General features: G+C 33.7%; 1 protein-coding gene across 4 annotated transcripts in view; it reads left to right on the top strand.

The window, feature by feature from the left end:
• Brwd3 (bromodomain and WD repeat domain containing 3) overlaps positions 1–15393 on the top strand; it is a 223662-nt gene extending 208269 nt beyond the window's left edge. For 2 of the 4 annotated variants that reach the window (XM_087196613.1, XM_087196616.1), the window contains 11 exons: positions 1257–1377; positions 3518–3643; positions 3733–3811; positions 5281–5337; positions 6487–6627; positions 7562–7672; positions 9164–9316; positions 10388–10551; positions 10900–10997; positions 11404–11562; positions 14466–15393. In XM_087196613.1, the coding sequence (XP_087052739.1) occupies positions 1257–1377; positions 3518–3643; positions 3733–3811; positions 5281–5337; positions 6487–6627; positions 7562–7672; positions 9164–9316; positions 10388–10551; positions 10900–10997; positions 11404–11562; positions 14466–15220 (1964 nt within the window). In that variant the 3' untranslated portion in view covers positions 15221–15393. The remainder of the gene's footprint in view (positions 1–1256; positions 1378–3517; positions 3644–3732; positions 3812–5280; positions 5338–6486; positions 6628–7561; positions 7673–9163; positions 9317–10387; positions 10552–10899; positions 10998–11403; positions 11563–14465) is intronic. The other 2 variants (XM_087196614.1, XM_087196615.1) reach the window with 2 other exon arrangements.
• The last annotated feature ends 4123 nt before the right edge of the window (positions 15394–19516 follow it).

The raw sequence follows: 19516 nt of genomic DNA, 5'->3' as shown, positions 1-19516 counted from the left end.
TGTTCCTGAGCTCCTCTCCAGATTTATTAATCATGTCTTGCACTAGGGGCACAGTTTCTCTTGTTATCTGAGAAATTATTTCTGATTTCATTTTTTCCAGATCCCCTTTTGTTGCCAGTTCAGTGGGTCCAGGTGGTTGAGTATGAGTGTTCCATCTCATTTCCCTTTGGGGTTGCTGTAGGTGATCTGGAAGTCTGGTTTTGAGACCTATTTACATGTTTTCTCATTTTGACTGGGGCGTGGGGTTGTTAGCGCCTGCACGGATTACCTCCTCTGAGCTGGGAGAGGTGGGACAGGGGCCTGGAGCAGCAGCAGGGATGGTGGCCCAAAAGCCCTTTCCTGTGGCCCGGAGCACCGGGAGGGATGGTGACCGGGAAGCCCCTTCCTCTGGACCAGGAGCAGTGTGATGGCGGCTCAGAAGCCCCTACCTCTGGGCCGGTAGCAGCGGGACTCAGTACCTCGGTCTGGTGGTCTGGTGTCCTCTGTGTCTTTGTAGTGTGGAACCAGGTGGCTACCTGTCTGCAGCTGGGTGATTTGGTATCTTCCGTGCGACTCGGGACCTCGGTAGTGCGTGCACAGACCTGCTTCTTTGCAGTGGGCTGATTCGTTGTATTCTGCGCGACTGGGGACCTCAGTAGGGCCTGGGCAGACCTGCCTGTCTGAAGCGCGGTGATTAGGCATCTTCTGCATGACTCAGGACCTCGGTAGGGCGTGCACAGACCTGCCTGTCTTGAGCGGGGTGATTCGGTGTCTTCCGGGTGACTTAGGACCTCGGTAGGGCGTGCACAGACCTGCCTGTCTGCAGCGGGCTGATTCGGCATGTTCTGTGTGACTCGGGACCTTGGTAGGGCATCAAGTGTCTTTATTTTTTTAGTCATTTTGGCTCCCTAGCTGTTTCCTGAGCCTGACTTTGGATGGTTTCCTTGGTAAAGACAGTGGGTGAGTAATATATTTAACCCACATGAACAGTTACATTTTCTAAAATATATTACTTGAGAAATTTGGAAGTTGTTTAGGGAAATCATAGAATTCTGAAGATAAACACACTGCTCGTTTGTTTGGGTTTTTTTTTTTTTTCATTTTACCTGATTTGAACCAATTTATCATCCATGATACATAGATATTATGTCCTAATAAAAAAGAATAACATATTTGCATAAGAGTATCATTATTGTTTCAGTAATCACAGGAGTGTTCATTAACATAAAGTGTTAGTGTCTTCTTTAACTACTTTTTTGATCTTGATAATTTTGTAGATTTTGCCAGCCCCTTTGCTGTTCCAGTGGATCTCAGTGCCTACCCCTTGTATTGTACTGTAGTTGCTTATCCAACTGACCTCAATACCATCAGGCGGAGACTTGAAAATCGCTTTTACAGGTTTGTTTAGTTTTATCATTCATTATAAAATTCACAGTTGCATGGCTCTTGCTTACTTTTTGTTGATCTGTATTTTCATAGTATAAAATGATCATCTACATTATCATTTCATCTACATATAAAGATTTTGCTTCTACCTTGCCAGTCCTAGTCTAATTGTGTCATTTTATTTCCAGGCTATTTTGGTTTAGGCCTATGTTTCAAAGTTTAAAGGACAGATGAAGAGTAGGCATATCTGGCCTTGTTCCCCACCTTAGGGAGAAATCATTGTATCTTCTCCATTCATATAAGGCGTTCTCACTGGAATTATGGAGTACATGTCTTTGATCTGCTGAGAAGGTTCTGTTCTACTTCTAGTCTCCTGATAGCTTTTACCATGTACAGCTGTAGAATTTAGTCCAATACTTTCTCTCCAAGTACTGACAGGATTCTATGGCTTTTTCTTTTCCTCTGTTAAAATGATGACTTTTAGGGGGTGGATCTTCCAATGCTGAACCAACACTGCCATCCCTATAATAAAACCACTTTCTACATCCTGCTAGATCTGACTTCTAATAGTTTGTTTTGTTAAACAAATTTCTATCTATGTTCATACTTTTTTCTTATCTTTATCCAGTTTTAGGATTAGCACAATGTTGATTTCCTAAAATGAGGGGAGAAGTGTTCCTTCTTTTTTCTGCTTTCAATGTTTGATATAATTTATCAGTTAAAATGTATATGAGCCTGCTGTTGTCATATAGGTAGATTTTCAAGCTAGGAATATATTTTCTTTAATAGGTGCTATTCAAATTTTATATTTCCTCCAGAGTTAGTTTCATTAATTTGTCTTCCAAGGTACTTCTTAGAAGTTGTCAAATTTATTTCAAAAAAGATTTTTGTAATATGCTTTCTATATCCTATTAAATTTTATAAAATCTGTGGTAATGTCCTCTAAATTTTGATAATGTAATTTAAAAAATGTATAACTGATGCTGTGTATTAGGAAGAAAGGGTCTAAAGGAGCAGGGGAAGTGGGAGGGGTAGGGAAAAAGAAAGAAGGGGAAAGAAAAAATATGAGAAAAGGATAAAAATGGAAACAAAGTCTTTGCAAATAGGGAAGGGTGGAGAGGGTGAAGGGAGGGCAGGGGAAGGGGAAAAAAAATAAGAACCAAGATACATCATGTAATGTACAAGATCCCAATGATGAATGTAACTGTATTTTATACCTAAAATGTGCCAATAAGCTTAATGGGCAAAAATAAATAAATAAATAAAATAATCATCTACAGACTCACTCATTTCAAGATACCAATTCTCTTTATTCAGTAAATTCTCTTTCAGGATAAAAAGGGTATAGAAGAAAGAGGAAAATATGGGTAACACACACAAATTGTGTGTATTATGAAAAGTATAATTAACTTTTCTTTATTAAAGACAAATTAAGTGGTTATGGATTCTCCATTAAGATGCTACAGAGACATGGAGCATGTTTAAACCCTCTTTGACAAATTAAGTAGCAGTTAATTAGTTTAATTGCCAGCCTTCAAATAAATAAATGTATATATGCAAAAAACCAAGTTAGTTTTTCATGGTTTTGGATGAGAGAGGGATGATTATAGTAGGGCTTTGAGGGCCAGTTCTTGGTCCCTCTCTCATCCAACTCTTCCACCAGAACTATAGTATTCCATGAACTGATGAGTCTGCTTTTTATACTTGAGAGTTGAATGTATTAGTATAGCATATATTATTTAATTCAGTAAAATATGTTGTAATTAGATAAAAAGTATTGTTATTTTCTACAGTGTGGTTTGTTTATTTTTTTTACTCTTCATGACTTTCCCTGAAAATTCAACATTATTTTAACTTTATCAAATATTTTTTTCATTGTTTTTGTCAAATTACTCTACCTCAGTGTCCTTAGTTCTGTTCCAAGTTTTATTAGGCAATGTAGTGGTTCAAAATTCTTTCCTGTGTTTAAAATCCTGAAACTAAATCATCCCTTTTTTGCATACAACAGTCATACATATATACTAAGTCATATTCATATATTGGAACACCTTTGACATATTCATGGTTAAGTACCTAGTTATTCTATATTGTCTGTTTCTAAAATATAGTTTAAATGTATCAACCAAGTCTAACAGGATATTTTTTTCCATAGGAGAATATCAGCATTAATGTGGGAGGTACGCTACATTGAGCATAATGCTAGGACTTTCAATGAGCCAGACAGTCCTATAGTTAAAGCAGCCAAAATTGTAACTGATGTCTTACTTCGATTTATTGGGTAAGAAGCACTTTTATGTTTCAGTAAGACTTAATTTCTGATTTTTAAAAAATTAATTTAAATACATTTGGACATATTTTGTTTCTTAGGGATCAAAGTTGTACTGATATACTCGATACTTATCATAAAATTAAAGCAGAAGAACTAAACAGTACGGATGCAGAAGAGGTAAGAATCACAGCACAATGAATAAGAATACATTTCTTATTTATTTGAAATGCAGTAGGTACTAAATGTAAATGTTCCAATTGATTATGAGCAGTGAAAGACCTGTAGGATGCTGGCTGAACGTTTGCATCTTCTTATTAAATTATTTGATTTCTGCCTAGATGGAATATACCAAAAATATAATAGTACTACAGGGTTTTGTTACAGAAAGGTGGCCAGTCATCCTATGTGACTTAGTGACTTTCAGTGACAAGAAATCAATACTTTATTTTCTAGTCTTTAAAATATAAGACAAAGCACTCGATATTTTCAAAGGAGTTTTAGCACTCAGTGTTTTAAGACAGTAATTTCAGAAAGTATTTTCTTTTCTGTACATTGTAAAATATTAAATATATTTTAAAATTATAGATTTGAAAGTCTGAATGTTTCATAGTTTCATAGAGGTTGTACTTGGTTTCTTTATGGAAATTTACAATTATAAACCAATCTTTTCTGAATGAACTGAAATTAGTACTCTTTGTACTCTTTGTTTGCTTATACTTTTTTTTTCATTTTCCGTACCGGGGATCGAACTCAGGACCTTGCGCTTGTGAGGCAGGTGCAGTGCCACTGAGCTAAATCCCCAGCTCCGAAATTAGTACTCATAATAAACCTTTACATTCTTGATTTCTCTATCCATCCGTGTTTCTAATTTGCATAAATTCATATTTGACAAGTTGCTATGACAGAAACCAAAACTAAGATAAGAAACTAGAATAATAATGAAAAATGATGAACTGTTTGTTCATCCCAGGGATAATGACTCAAATATGCTAGATCCTATTGCAGTTGTATATGATATTTTCATATTTTTTTGCATCTGTTGTTAATCTCTAGAATGGTAAATCTTGAATGTTGTTTTCTATTCTTTTATGAAAGTACATCTGACTGTAAAACTGGAGCTAAATTCTATTTACATACTATTAATGAGGAAAACATACACCAATTGGATATTAGCCGCATGAAACCAAACAAAAACTTACCACTCACATTCCTTATATCTTCTCTGATCGTATTTAACTCTGGATTTAAGACAATTTCTTGTGAGAGTAGCACTAGTTGTGTTAGAATAGAAATTTAGAGTAAAATGCAACTTAACAGATAGATGAGTATTTCATAGTTTAGTATACTAAGTAAGCATTAAAAAAATACTGAGATATAAACTTAAGCAGATACCAATCACTACACCTTTTCTCTTATTTCCTATTCTAATTTGAAGCAAAACTTTGCTTAGTTCTTTTTTTTTTTTTAGTATAGTTTCTAATTTGTACATAGCATATTTGCAAAGGTCTCTCTCCAGCCTTTGTTCTGCTGTTAGCTCCGGTGAAGGAAAGTTACTCAGGATTATGTTTGCTATTTACTTGTAAATGTCCATCTAATTCATAAGACTTTTAATGTAACTTAACACCTTCCACTCTCTTTTAATTTAGGATACTGAAATTATTGATTTAGATTCAGATGGTCCTGGTACGTCATCTGGAAGAAGGGTAAGTTAATAAGTGAACTCCTGAGGAGAAACACTTTCAGTATTCCTGCATCAGGGATCCCAAAGACCAGACTACCTATTTGGAATTGTAGTTGTACTTTATACTATGGCTGAGTACTGATGGCAAAGATTTATTACAGCAAGGATATAAGAATATAACATACAGCTGAGTTATAGAGAAAAAGACTCACGCGCAATCTGGGGGAATCCATGTTCAGGTTTTCTTATGTCTCTTCTTTCTTATAAGGAGCCATACAGTATAGTCTCCTGCCAGCAATGAAATGGAGCAACATGTGTGTGATTAGAGATTCAATACCTAAGAATTTTGTTAGGGACTGGTTATGTAGGCAAACTGTGCTTAGTATATACCAAGACTCTAGATTCCTATTAAGAAAGCAGATATTCAGCCTAAATCACATTGCTTATACTATCTTGGCACAGCAAATCACCTTCATAATTTAAGAAACAGTTCTAGTGCCAAGTTTCCAAGTGCCAGCCATGGATCAGTCTTCTAAGTGAAGCCTGTTGTGTTAAGTCTTTGCTGCACATTTCCATTCTATCACAATTAGAGATACAGTTGTTTTATAGAAGGAAAAAAATCTTTTGAAATACTTACTGAAAAAGGTCATAAAAAGGCATTGAATGGTAAAAACTAGAATTTATTATGGCCACAAAATATTGATTAAAAATTGTTTCAGTGGGCCAGGGATTTAGCTCAGTAGCGCTATGCCTTCCTCACAAGCACAAAGTCCAGAGTTCAATCCTTGGTACCAAAAAAAAAAAATTGTTTGAGTGTTGTTTTGAGAAAATTATGGCACCCATGTCAAGTGAACTTATTACCAGTAGCTATTAAGGCAATAGATCTGTTAATTTTATAGATGAAAACCCATTTGGCTCTTTGTACTTTATGTGTTCAGATTTTCTTAAAATCAAAATTTTGAATACTAGAATTCTTGCCATCTCCATGAATGTAATGTCCATTTTATTGTTTGTTTAATTTTTGCCATGGTGAAGGATGTTTAATTTTAACTAAAACTTTTAAATTGCAGCTTCACTATTAACACAAATATTTTAACATTAGATATGCATGAGAAAGTCCACAAAGAGTTAAAGAAAGACCTTGTACATATAATTCTATTAAAATCTATAGGTCAAATGCCGAGGCAGAAGACAGTCTTTAAGGTGTAATCCTGATGCTTGGAAAAAACAGTGCAAAGAACTATTGAGCCTCATTTATGAACGGGAAGATTCAGAGCCATTTCGACAACCGGCAGATTCCCTTTCTTACCCAGTAAGCATACACTTCTTTAAATCATCGCCAACATGATAACTTCTCATAAGTGTCCATGCTAACATCTAGTTAAGGGTAATTTTTCCTTTCCTTCCTTCCTTGAGTATCTTTGAATTGTGAAAGTGAGTAATATGGTTAGTTATGACTTTTTTAAATGCCTGTCTGTACTCATTTTGTAAATTACACAGTTGTAAGCTAAATTGAATCAAAATTTCTTTGCTACTCCTTCCTGCTCTTATTTCAGATATTTATTTAAGACAATTTACTAATTTCTAATACATTTTTATACAATGAAGATTTGTGATACATATCAGTACTAATGAATTGATCCTACATATGTTATTAATTTTGTCACCTAGAGTAACCAACATACCAACATTACTTTTCTTTTTTTTGGTACCAGGGATTGAGCTCGGGACCTTGCGCTTGCAAGGCAGGCAGCGGAACCACTGAGCTAAATGCCTGGCCCACCAATATTACTTTTCAAAAAAGATAAAAGCATGAGAACTTTTCTAGAAAATGGAATTACTGTATATATTGAATTACTATTTAGATATCAAATCTGTTCTTTTTCAGAGAAAAGGAACAGCAATGTTTCAGAAATACATGAGACCATCTTTTCAACTTAGTGCACATCCGTATGCTTCTCTGTATTCACAGATTTCAGTATGGCAATAATATTTAAATAAGAAGCAATGTTATATTCAATAGTTTGTTTTGTTTGTAGGAAATTTGGGTATAATAAATTAGTCTAGTGTTTTTCATAGTAGAGAAGAATTGTGAATAGTAAACTTACTCACCTACCTAAATATACAACAAACTAAATATTATTTCTATTTGTGAATCTTTGACCCTTAAACCAGTGCTGTATTGCAAGTCATGATATTTTGTGGTAGTGGTCTGAAAATGCAATACATGCTTTTTACCCAAATAGGCTCATCAAGAACAAGAGGGAGAATCCTCAGAGCTCATTGTTCCAGAAAGACAACATGATCCATCTCATTCTGAGGTAGCGCACAGTCATCTATTAAAAGACATATTTTGGGTATTTTTATTTTACTTTAAAAAATCCATGTTTGTATGCAAATCTTTCATAATTTGTTAAAACTCTTTTTACTATGTTTTTAATCAACTTGTTCTCAAGATTGCTCTTTGTAGGGGCCAGGGATTTAGCTCAGTGGTTCCACCGCCTGCCTCGCAAGCGCAAGGTGTCCCGAGTTCAATCCCTGGTACCAAAAACATATATATATTGCTCTTTGTAGCATCCATTTAGATGTTTATATAAAAATGAAGCTACTGTTGCAAATCTGAAAACATCAATTACATGATATGATTATGTCTGTATTGCAGCTGTTTATTCCATCTGGGATTTCATTCAGCAGGCAGGCTGAATCGTTTGAGTTTTAGTAATATTATACAAGTTCCAATATTTTTCCTATATGAAAATATTTGTGCTTCATAAGCCATGTTGTATTGAAATACCCTTGGTTTTTTTATAATTTAAGAAAATACAAAGGATATGTAGGGCAATTTTGCTTTTTCATATTTTGAAAATATTTTTCTTCCTGGTACATTTTAGGTAAACATTGTGATCATATTCATTATTGGGAATTTGTACCTGTACATGATATATCTTGGTTCTTATTTTTTCCCATTCCCCTTTCCTGCCTTCAACCTCTCAACCCCTCCCTACTTACATAAGCTTTGTTTTCGTTTTCTTCTTTTTTAAAAAATCCCAGCCCTCTTTGGCTTCCTTCTTTGAAGGAAATGTGACTTTACTTCTTAATGATTCTGAGTAGGATGAGGAATCTAATGTTGACTATGGTTTTCATTCCAAAACTTATATATTTAGGTAGGTATAAATGTATAGGTATAAATTTCAGGTACTATTTAAAATATGCACCCTAGGAAAATCTTAACTTGAAAGCAGTAAGATAAAATAGAATCTTGCCTCTCCCCTAATAAAAATCAAATCAAATTCTGAACCAGTGAGACAGAAGAATTTAGATGAAGCAAAACTATCACATTGATTAAGTTTCAAAGGAGAGAGAGGCACAACCATGACCAATTTGACTTTGAATCTCAACACTTTAAAGTGGAATGTCCTCATACCTAGGAAGCTTGGAAATACTGTAGCTGATTTGTGAAGGCTAGTTACTTAATTCTGCCTGAATAATCCCATCTTCTACTATCATTAACACAGTTTTCTAGAGTGTTAGAAGAAACATCAGCCTTTAAGGAAGAAATGAAAGGCCATATTATTGACTATAGGAATGAAGTCAATGACTGTGTATTTTCTATTCTGTCTCTTCAGAGTTATTTAGGGTTATTGAGTACAGTGTAAAGGCTAAATCTCTCCCATAGGTCTCTTTTCACAAATCACCAAAAGATGATTCTGGGTGGGAAAAAGTAGTTGGAAGTTTGGAAACCAATACGTTTATTTCATATCAGAAGGCAATGCAAATCTCAGTTCCATTATATTATTTAGTACTGTTTGCAATTTAAGTATTTATATATAACACATTATTCTTTCTAGGCTCATCAAAGTGTTATAGAAACACGTATGGACTTCAGCACTGTAAAAGAAATTTTGGAAGCAGGGAACTATGTTAGTCCTCTGGAGTTTTGTAAGGATGTTCGCCAAATATTCAGCAACTCCAAAGCTTATACCTCTAATAAGAAATCAAGGGTATGCAAAATAATGTTAAGTGGTTTAATTATCTAAGTATGTAATCATGTATCAGATAATTTTCTTTAAACAGTTTTTAAATTACTAAGCAAATATATACTACAGATCTAACATAGTTACTGATGTTTGGTTCTTAATATCTTCTCTGGAATGTAGATTATTAGCCATGCATGAAGATACATGTAACATAATCATTCTGAAATTAAGCAGCTTTTTCCTCTCTTATCTTCCTCTCCTTTACTTTTTAGTAATACTTAGATCTGCCAGAGAAAAGACAACAAAAGAAGGGGGAATAATTTGACTACCCTTTAATATGGCCAAAAATGACTTGATAAATATAAAGGTAGTTGATAGTATTATATGAAATATTTTGATTAGCTCTGAATATTTATTTTCAGTTTATTGTAACAGATAGTGAACCATATTGGAAATCATAATTGTTTATTCATCTTCACATTTAGTATTTTCTGTATGTTTCATCAAAATAATCTTGAGAACAAAAAACAGTAATAATTTTTGTCATTTGGAATCACCGGTATCTAACTTTTAAATCAATTGCAAAGTAGGTATATATTTGCCTATTTCAACCTCATATAAAATGAATTTTCACTAATTTATACAGGCATACTTTTTCCACATTTACTTTTCTTCCTCAATCATGATTGCTAGAATGACATATGTTTTCTGTAGAAAATTTGGGAAATAGATATATAAAGAAGAAAACAAAAATCACCTGTAAAGCCCATCACTTTATTTACATTAAACATTTAATGTTTATATTTCCAGAATTTTCTGTATTACCTATACACATGCATATGCCCATATATTCTTTACAATAGCAGGTTGCATATTGTAAGGCCTTTTTTGTTACTTATTATGACTCTTTGAAAGAATGTCTTTGATGGCATCCTATTACATGTTTATTTTGTTATTTAACCAATCACTTGATACTAGAGATTTAGGTTTTTTCTAATTTTGCACTTTATGTGAATAGTGGCTATGGTCCAGGCATGTTATACTTTTATATTTTATATAAAGTAGTTGATAAGACTGTAATTTCAACTTTTTCAGCTCTACAGCATGACACTACGATTATCTGCCTTATTTGAAAATCATATTAAAGATATAATTTCTGAGTATAAGTCAGCAATCCAGAATCAGAAGAGGAGAAGGCCACGGTACAGAAAACGTCTAAGAAGCAGCAGCAGTTCATTATCTAGTAGCAGAGCTCCTAGGTATATTATACTGTTTTTGTTTTGAAAGTATTTTCTGTGTACTACTTCATTTATTGAAGTTTATCAATAGTTTAAGAAAATTACAAGAGATTTTTCCCCCTACGAACTACTGTCTCTGTCTAAAAATGCAGTTAGTATCCAAAAGCACTATTTATGTGAATTTGACTGCCATGAAACCTTTTATTTATTTGAAGTTCTATCTTTGTCAAATTATCAATTTAAAGCATTTCACTTGAATTTGAAGCATTACACAAAAATTTCCATTTTGTTCAGTTTAAGTATTTTGTATCATACTGTCGTAAGGTGTTACAGAAAAATATGCTCATCATGATATATTTTTACTTATAGTCCAAAAGGGAAACAGAAACAAATGAAGTTGCAGCCTAAAAATGACCAGAATACCTCAGTGTCTTATGCTAGGAATAGTTCTCCTTTCTCATCTCCTGGTAAATATGTCTTTTTTTGTTATTGTTCTTTATCTCTGTTTAATGTTGACAGTAAGGTTGTAGAAGAGGTGTATGGTTTGTAGTGCAAAGAGAATAGATCTAGATTTAGAAAAACTTGTATTTTATTCCCACTTCTCATTGCTACTTGCATGGCCCTGGGTAAGACACGTGATCTGGTTTCTTTTTTTAGACTTAGTTTGAAAATTCCTTGTGTGAATTTTTTAATGTCTATAATATCTCAGAGCCCTCATCTATAATGTATTTGCCAACAGAAGACTTGTGGGATCCTTCTTGGAGCATCTTAAGTAAAATAAATGAGATGTAGTTTCAAAAGCAGCTAAGGAGCTTGTTGAAATTTCCTAGCAACGTAGAATTATTTTAACATTACAACCTTCTAAAATGCAAGTTTCAGATGCTGCTGAAGGAATTTCACAATATCTCCTTGATGATGAAGTGGATGGGCCATTTTCTTCATCAAGCTTCAGTGGATATAGCCAAAGTGGAAATACCCATGACCCAGGGAAAGCCAAATCATTTCGGAATAGAGTTTTACCAGTTAAACAAGGTAGGAAGTAAATATAGAGCAGGCCATTTATACTTTATTTTCTAATGGTGGAAGAGGAGTCATTAAAAGCTGATGTAGTATTAGATTAGTAAAAATTAGTATGTCCTTATAGTTAACGAGAATTATAACATTGTCAAGTCTGAGTTAGATAGGAAGGAACAGAGCATTAGCAGATTTCCAGTAAGTATTTTGAAACATATTTTAGGCTTTTAAATAAAATGTAAAATGAAATGAATAATAAGAAAAAAACTGGATGAGAAATCTTTTCCTCAATCACACAAGAACCAGACTGTTAGACACATTTAGGATTTTTCATATGTTAAGCCATATTTAAAAAAAAAATTATTAATTATATTGGTACATTTAAGGTATACAATATGACATTCATCATTGGAAATTTGCACCTTTACATTACATAATCCATCTTGGTTCTTATTTTTTCCCCATTCCCCTGCTCTCCCTTCAACCCCTCCACCCCTCCCTATCTACAAAGACTTTGTTTCCATTTTTTCTTTTTCTCATATTAATTCCATTCCCTTCTTTCCTTTCCCCTACCCCTCCTACTTCCCCTTCCCCTTTGCCCCTTTTCTTCCTATTTCACCATATTAATGAGAAAGGAAAATATTTTAAAGTTATCTTTAAATAAGTCTTAAATTTTTTGTGGGCTACTCCATTTGAAAAGTGGGCCTGGCTTGAGAAATGATCCTTCATTTAGTTACCACTAACTTCTACTCCCTTCTTTTTTTTTAATATCCTTTTATTGGTACATTTTAGATGTACAATATAATGACATTCATCATTGGAGGTATGCACCTTTACATACTCACTTGGTTCTTATTTTTCCCCCTTCCCCTGCCCTCCCTATTTACAAAGACTTTGTTTCCATTTTTTCATATTAATTCCATTCCCTTCTTTCCTTTCCCCTACCCCTCCCACTTCCCCCTCACCTTTGCCCCTTTTCCACTCCCTTCTTATGTTTTTTTTTTTTCCCTTTGGTACCTGGGATCAAAGTTGAGTCCTTGCGCTTTCAAGGCAGGCGGCGGAAGCACTGAGCTAAATCCCCAGCCCTGGTTTTTCAGTTATATAGCTCAGATATTCTCTCCCCTGGGTGCCTGCTGTATCACAAAGTCAATTGTTTTCAGACTATGCCCTGCATGTTTCTAGGGGATCTATACAGTTACTTCAGGAATTCTCATTTAACCAGAACAGCCTTTTTTTTTTTTTTCATATAATCAACTTCCATATAACTTTTTATTTAATGAAAAATTTTTAGTGCTTAAAAAGAAACCACTGACCTAATTCATTATCATGAGCGTCTTTCTTGTACCATGTCAGGGAGATCAGTTATCAAAAAATATGTGGGCTGGGGATTTAGCTCAGTGGTTTTGCCACCTGCTCCGCAAGCATAAAGACCCGAGTTTGATCCCCGGTACCAAAAAAAATTTTCGAAGGTTATGTTCTAATTCAAAGTTTCTTCTTATACTTAATCCATGTTAAGAACCTGGAACATGTTCAAAGAAAGTTCTAGTAAGTTCAACTATTTGAAATTTGTAAAATTAATACAGTAAGATTTATAAATATTTTATTGGAATAGAGATTTAATTTTATGTGCATTTTTAGTGAAAAATCATTAGCTTATCTCTTGTTATACAAACATAAAATAACTTAAAAATACTTTCCAAAGATTTATTTAATATTGGTTATGTAAGAAATATTGAAGCATTTTATTACTTTAAAATAATGTCTTTATTTTTCCCAGTTTGTATCTTTACTCTCTCCTTTGATCCTGCTGCACATTACATACCTATGCCACTCCCTTCTCTCATCTTGCCTTTTCCTTTACTGACAAGATTTTAGAAAGAGTAGCATATACTCCATGCCTCTACTTTCTTTCAGTCCACATATTTCTTTATCCTTTGTAGTCTAGCTTCTGCCCCAACCACTCTCCAAAACTATTCTCCCTAATATCACCAATACTCCTTAGAGTCCAACCAGTGTCCTCTTCTTAATCCTTATCTTTTTGATCTCTTGCACAGTATTGTCTACCCTGACTTTTATGCTCTTCTGATATTCTTGGATCTCTGTTTCTTTTATATTTGTTTATTTTCCTTGGGCCTAACTTTTTCTCTCCTTGCAGTTTCCCACTGTTTTAGTTGTTTTTATCTTTTACAAGTAAAGCAGTTTACTCTAACAACTATATTGGCTATCTTGGTGCTAATAAGTCTACAAATGTGTTTGCTGAGATCAAACATCTCTTTATTCTGTCAGTCTCATTTTCAGTTACTTCTTTTAAAATTTTCCCTAGCTCCTCAAAAAGTAAACAAAATACAAGCAAACTCTGTCTGCAGAAAACTTTTTCCCATCTAAAATATTCTCAGCAATATACTCTCATGTTTTTACCCTCTCTATAGCATGTATCAGTACTTGAAATAGTATTATTTATTTGTTCATTTCATTTTCTGTCCAGCTTTTCCCAATAAAATATATATTGTAAGAGCAAGGACTTCATCTTACAGTATTTATTGCCATATTCCTAGCTTTTAGTAATGCCAGACTCGTGGTAGGTAATCTGTGAATATTTGTTGAGTAAATGAATGAAACTGTTAAGCATCATGTTCCCATATAATTCTTCCTAAAGTTCAGTTCTTAAAATTTCTTCCTAGGTACCTTGCCATGCTTCAGTCTACCTCTACATTCCTGTGTCTCAAAAAAACAGTCAAAAATCAGAACTTTAGTATCTTACATTTTCAAACAAAGTTTTTAACTCAAATACCTTAAATGATTATGTCCCATCTGTATTAGAGCTCTAAATATTTTTGATAGACTATTTATTTTCCTTTTGAATTTAATGACCATCTTATCAAAGTCATAGCTTAACTTAAAAATCATTCATTTCAATTTAGATTATTCGCCTGATGGACCTATTACAAATGGTGATGGCAGAGAGCCCCGAACAGGAATCAAGAGAAAACTTCTTAGTGCATCAGAAGAAGATGAAAGCTTGGGAGGAGAAGAAAAAGAGAAAAAAGAAACAAAAGAGAAATCACATTTATCCTCTTCAGAGAGTGGAGAGTTAGGATCCAGTTTAAGTTCAGAAAGTGCTTGTGGTTCTGATTCTGACTCTGAATCAACATCCAGAACAGATCAAGATTATGTAGATGGAGATCATGACTATAGCAAATTCATACAAACAAGACCAAAAAGAAAACTCAGAAAACAACATGCCAATGGAAAAAGAAACTGGAAGATGAGAGGCACTGGAGGAAGAGGCAGATGGGGAAGATGGGGTAGATGGAGTAGAGGAGGCAGAGGAAGAGGAGGCAGGGGACGAGGGGGTCGAGGAAGAGGTGGAGGTGGCACTAGAGGAAGAGGAAGAGGGAGAGGAGGAAGAGGTGCCTCCAGAGGAGCCACCAGAGCCAAACGAGCACGTATTACAGATGATGAATTTGATACCATGTTTTCAGGACGTTTCAGTAGACTGCCTCGAATTAAAACAAGAAACCAAGGCAGGAGGACTGTTTTGTATAATGATGATTCTGATAATGATAATTTTGTGTCCACTGAGGATCCTCTGAATCTTGGTACATCCAGATCAGGCAGAGTGCGTAAAATGACAGAAAAAGCCAGGGTTAGCCATCTCATGGGATGGAATTATTAACAGTTAATGAATTTAGAATAATTTAAAAATTCAATGGCCTTCTACTGCAGGGAATTTACCAGGAAATCTACAAAGCAAGTTGTGTGGGGACTTCTGCTTCCTTTCACATTGGTGCTTTTCCATTATGCCAGTATATATTTGTTTCAAGACTTTGATCTCCACACTTTATTTGTTCAAACAAGCCTTACTCATTAGGCCTTAAATTAAAAGAAATTCTGCCCATACACGTGCACACACACACAGTCGCACTACAGATTTACTACATTAAAGGAGCATTCTGCTTCTTAAGAGTAGCATAACATTTTTATCTCAATGGAATATCCTTCTTTTGCTTTTGTATCACAGAAGTATAGCACCTTCTTACAGAGTTTTATATAGTTTGTTTTTGCCATTTTGATTCCTATACCCAGTAATAATAACTTTTGCACAATACACCAATCCTAAAGGCAGCTATTAAATGTTTACAGTTTCTATATTGTGAGAACGATCTGGATTATTTTACTCTTCCCAGGCCAAACGTTCATGAATTGTACTCAACTGAAGTATATATTTATACTACAGTTTTTTTTTGGGGGGGTGGGGGGATCTTGATATGCTTTTCATTGATTTGCTTAATTCACGTTAAAGGTGAGAAAGGGTTGGTGCCTTGTAAATATGTAGCAAAACTTTGTGGTGTGTCCTGAAGTGTGCATTAACTTTATTAAAAGGGAATACTTGAGATATCAATCTAGACAAGGTGCCAAATGCAAAAGTTTCTTGCATCCATTTTATTTTTCTTACTATGTTTTATTGCATTAATAGAATTTGTGAGCTTAAAGAATGACTTAAACATTTGAAAAATCCTCATCCACCAAGAGTAACTTCTTTGAATAGTAGCTCAGCTACCTCTATTAACTACAACTACTGGAAACTTTAAGGAAAATAGATGCTGTTACTCATTACTAAGAAGAAATAGAACAAGCTTGGGTGGGAAAGAATATTCATAAATTTTTAAACTGAGAAGTTGTTAATAATCATATTGGCTTTCAAATTAATAGTTTAACAAACTTTCCTAAGTATTATATGCTCTACCTTAGGCTTTCATAAAAGATATTTGTATAAGTAGACTTGGGCTACTGCTTGTATATCTCTGCCACCACATGCTGTTTAATAGCCACGAGTTACATACAGGTTTTCATTTGAATCTTAAAGTATAACAGACCATTTACTTTGAGTTAGAATGTTTAGGATAGGTAATATTTTGAATTAACTGTAGTACGTTTTGCTCTTATCATTCCAAAGGGTTCTTGTAGTCTTTCAGAAAAGAACCTCATTGCACTGCACACTGATACTTTGAATCATTATTTTATAGGTGAAAAAAATCTGTTAAACCCTTATGGTATTGTTTACAGCAGTAGAGTGCACATGGTTCCATAAGTGAGCTTGAGTTTCAAGATCAATTTTACTCCTCAAATTTGAGATTACAGACTTGCTAATTTGTTAAATACTTAAATTTTTGAAGTAAGAGGGATAATATTGATCTTTTTTTGTAACAGCAAATTTGCTGAACTTAGATTAGGCTTGTGTGATAATACAGACTTCTTAATGTATACCACGTTATTCCAGGATATTTGTTAAGTTAATGTGTTTGTCTCATATTTTCAATCATTTTATGCATCTGAAAATCTTTAAGTGCAGAGGAAGGAGTACACACATGACTTTGCTTTTTTGATAGGGTTTGGGGTCGGGGTTATTCTTAGACTAACATCTTTAAGCAGTTTTTACTTGCAGTAGAAATGATGTTCAGGCTTTAAGAAATTATTGTTGAGAATTGTTAATGGCACTAACTTCTGTTACTAGATAGTACACCAAGATGATATTTTCTTTTGTACTCATTTTTTTTCATTAAACCAAAACTACTTCTGGTTATAACTCAACTGCCATTTTTAACCATAGTATAGATTCAAATTATTCCTATTTGAAACTCTATTTTAGATTTTTGCTAAAATGTACCATTTCACTTATTCATTTCTTGAGCATTTAGACTAAATTTTGCCTGTTTTCCTCAAATCAGTAACACTTTGGCCTACCCTAATCAAAGTGACATAGTTGCTTCAATTCCTAGATGTATCTATATGTGTATCATGTGTATCATTTTAGTGTGACACTTTTTGATGACATTCTTCTATGAAGAGCCAACCTCTTAAAATGTAGAAGAATTGCCATTTGTGTGTTTTTTAGCTACCTGAAGCTTTATTTATAATTTATTTTGAAAAATTAAAACGTCACATTTATTTCCCAAATGTCAATATTTTCTAGGTTTAGGTAATTAGAATAATAAGGCTGAAGACATTTTTAAGCATATTTTATATATAGTGAAATACTGTGAAAATTACTAGTGAACAGCATTTTGCTGTAATATTGATTTCAGTTATTAGAATTTAAACAGTCACCAGGGTATGATAGGTAAGCATAATTTTCATTTGTTATAAAACAGGTAATTTTCTGTTAGCATGCACGTTATTTTGATAAGTATGAATATAAAAGTTTAAAAAATAGTATTTTTACTTTTTTATCTGGACCCACCCCCAATTTTTACTTTGCTTCTTTTGTAACACCATTTCCTGTGAATTTTTCATAATTTGTATCGCATTGAATATTTTATCATTTTAATTTTCTAGAGACCCTTTAAAACCTAAATAAGATCTGGGTTCAGCCAGAGCAAAGCAAGTAGGAAATGAATTAAGAATTCTGCTAAGAAAAACCACTGTAATATTTAGGTCCATGAGAGCATACACATGTATAAGTCTAATCATATGCTAGATATAAATAGTGAGTAAGCTGTAGTATTTCTATGAATGCTAATAATGTTTAAATTCCCATCTTTAAGATCTTAGCATGTGTATATATTTATAAAACCTGAATCGTATGTTTTCTTCTATGGCTTGCTATGTATGATCCAGCAATAGGATGCTCTCCAAAACATTCACTAACCTACTAGCCTAATGACTAAATTTGTTTTTGTATGTGTGTGTGTGCACTTGTATATGTAGCATTTTTTTTCAACTTGACATACCTTATTTCAGACATTAAAAAAGAGAGAATATTTTATATGGAGGATACTGTCTACCAATTATTTGTCTCTGTACAGTTCTTAGCCTATGCATTTACTGCTTGCTCATCCATTGAATTATCCCTTTTAGACAACCAACCCATATTTTTGCCATGTGCCTGTAGCCCCTTATTGTAATTTAATTGGTGCTTATATTTGTTTACTTTTCTGTTTCCCTCCCTAGAGATCACACTTATTCTAGAATGCATCCATACAGCACTTTGTTTCACCTGGAGGTGAAGCCGAATAAAATAAATCTCATTCTGCACAACTGTGTGCTCAGACACCTAGCTCAGCCTTCCAGTATTTCAAAGTAAATTTGGGTGATTTGTCTTTTACTCTTTTAATTTTAGCCCTATAGATTGTTATAAGACAGTAACAGTGAGTGAAAGAGAGAAATGTGAATACCACTTACAACTTTTTGATAGTTTTTTGGAGTATTTTTTTCAAAACTTGTATGTTTGTGGTAATGACAAATTAAACACCTTATTACTCACATATATCTTGGGAATCATTTTATGCACATTTGCCAACTGGTACTTATCTTCAAAGTTGGAAAAGGAGATTTACAGAATGTGTAATTTTCAGTATACTTTGATGTCCAGCCTTTTGAACAATTATAGTAACATTTTAAGTTGGGAAATGAACACTGGGGGAAGAGATGGGACTTTTGACATTTAAAGTCCATTCTTTTAAACACTATCCCATCTCCAACATTTTTGTGTTACATGAGGTTTATGAGTGTTTTACTGAAAATTGAATATCCTAAGATTATTTTTAAGGTTTGTTTTTAAAAACTCATGGGAACATACTTGGTTGCATTTTTTGCTTTTTAACTCTTAGCAGTTTCTTTACTAAGTTTTTATTATCAAATTTATCAAGTTTAAAAGGCAATATAAAGTTAAAATTTTTATGGTGCTGTATTTTGTGAAATATGGATAGCACTTGTTTCTCCATTTCTTATATAGTCTTATCCTTGATTTTTTTCCTTTGTTCGTCTTTCTTCTCTTGCTTTTATCTTCATTTCTCTTTCTGCAATGAAAACTGCACCTAAATTAGCATACTTCAACAAGACTGGCGATTTCTGATACACTGATGGGAAAATACAGTAGAAAGGCCCTATAGTTTAGAGTTAAGATGTGTTTATTTATATCTATGCCCATTTGTTATTACTATACCTATCTTGATTCTAGAATATGAGACTT

The sequence above is a fragment of the Heterocephalus glaber genome, unplaced genomic scaffold, assembly GCF_053883595.1.
Source record: "Heterocephalus glaber isolate CG9 unplaced genomic scaffold, H.glaber_assembly_v1.0 deba00001613, whole genome shotgun sequence".
NCBI lineage: Eukaryota > Metazoa > Chordata > Mammalia > Rodentia > Bathyergidae > Heterocephalus > Heterocephalus glaber.
The sequence above is the reverse complement of the archived record's forward strand: the minus strand, read 5'-3'. Positions and strand labels throughout refer to the sequence as shown.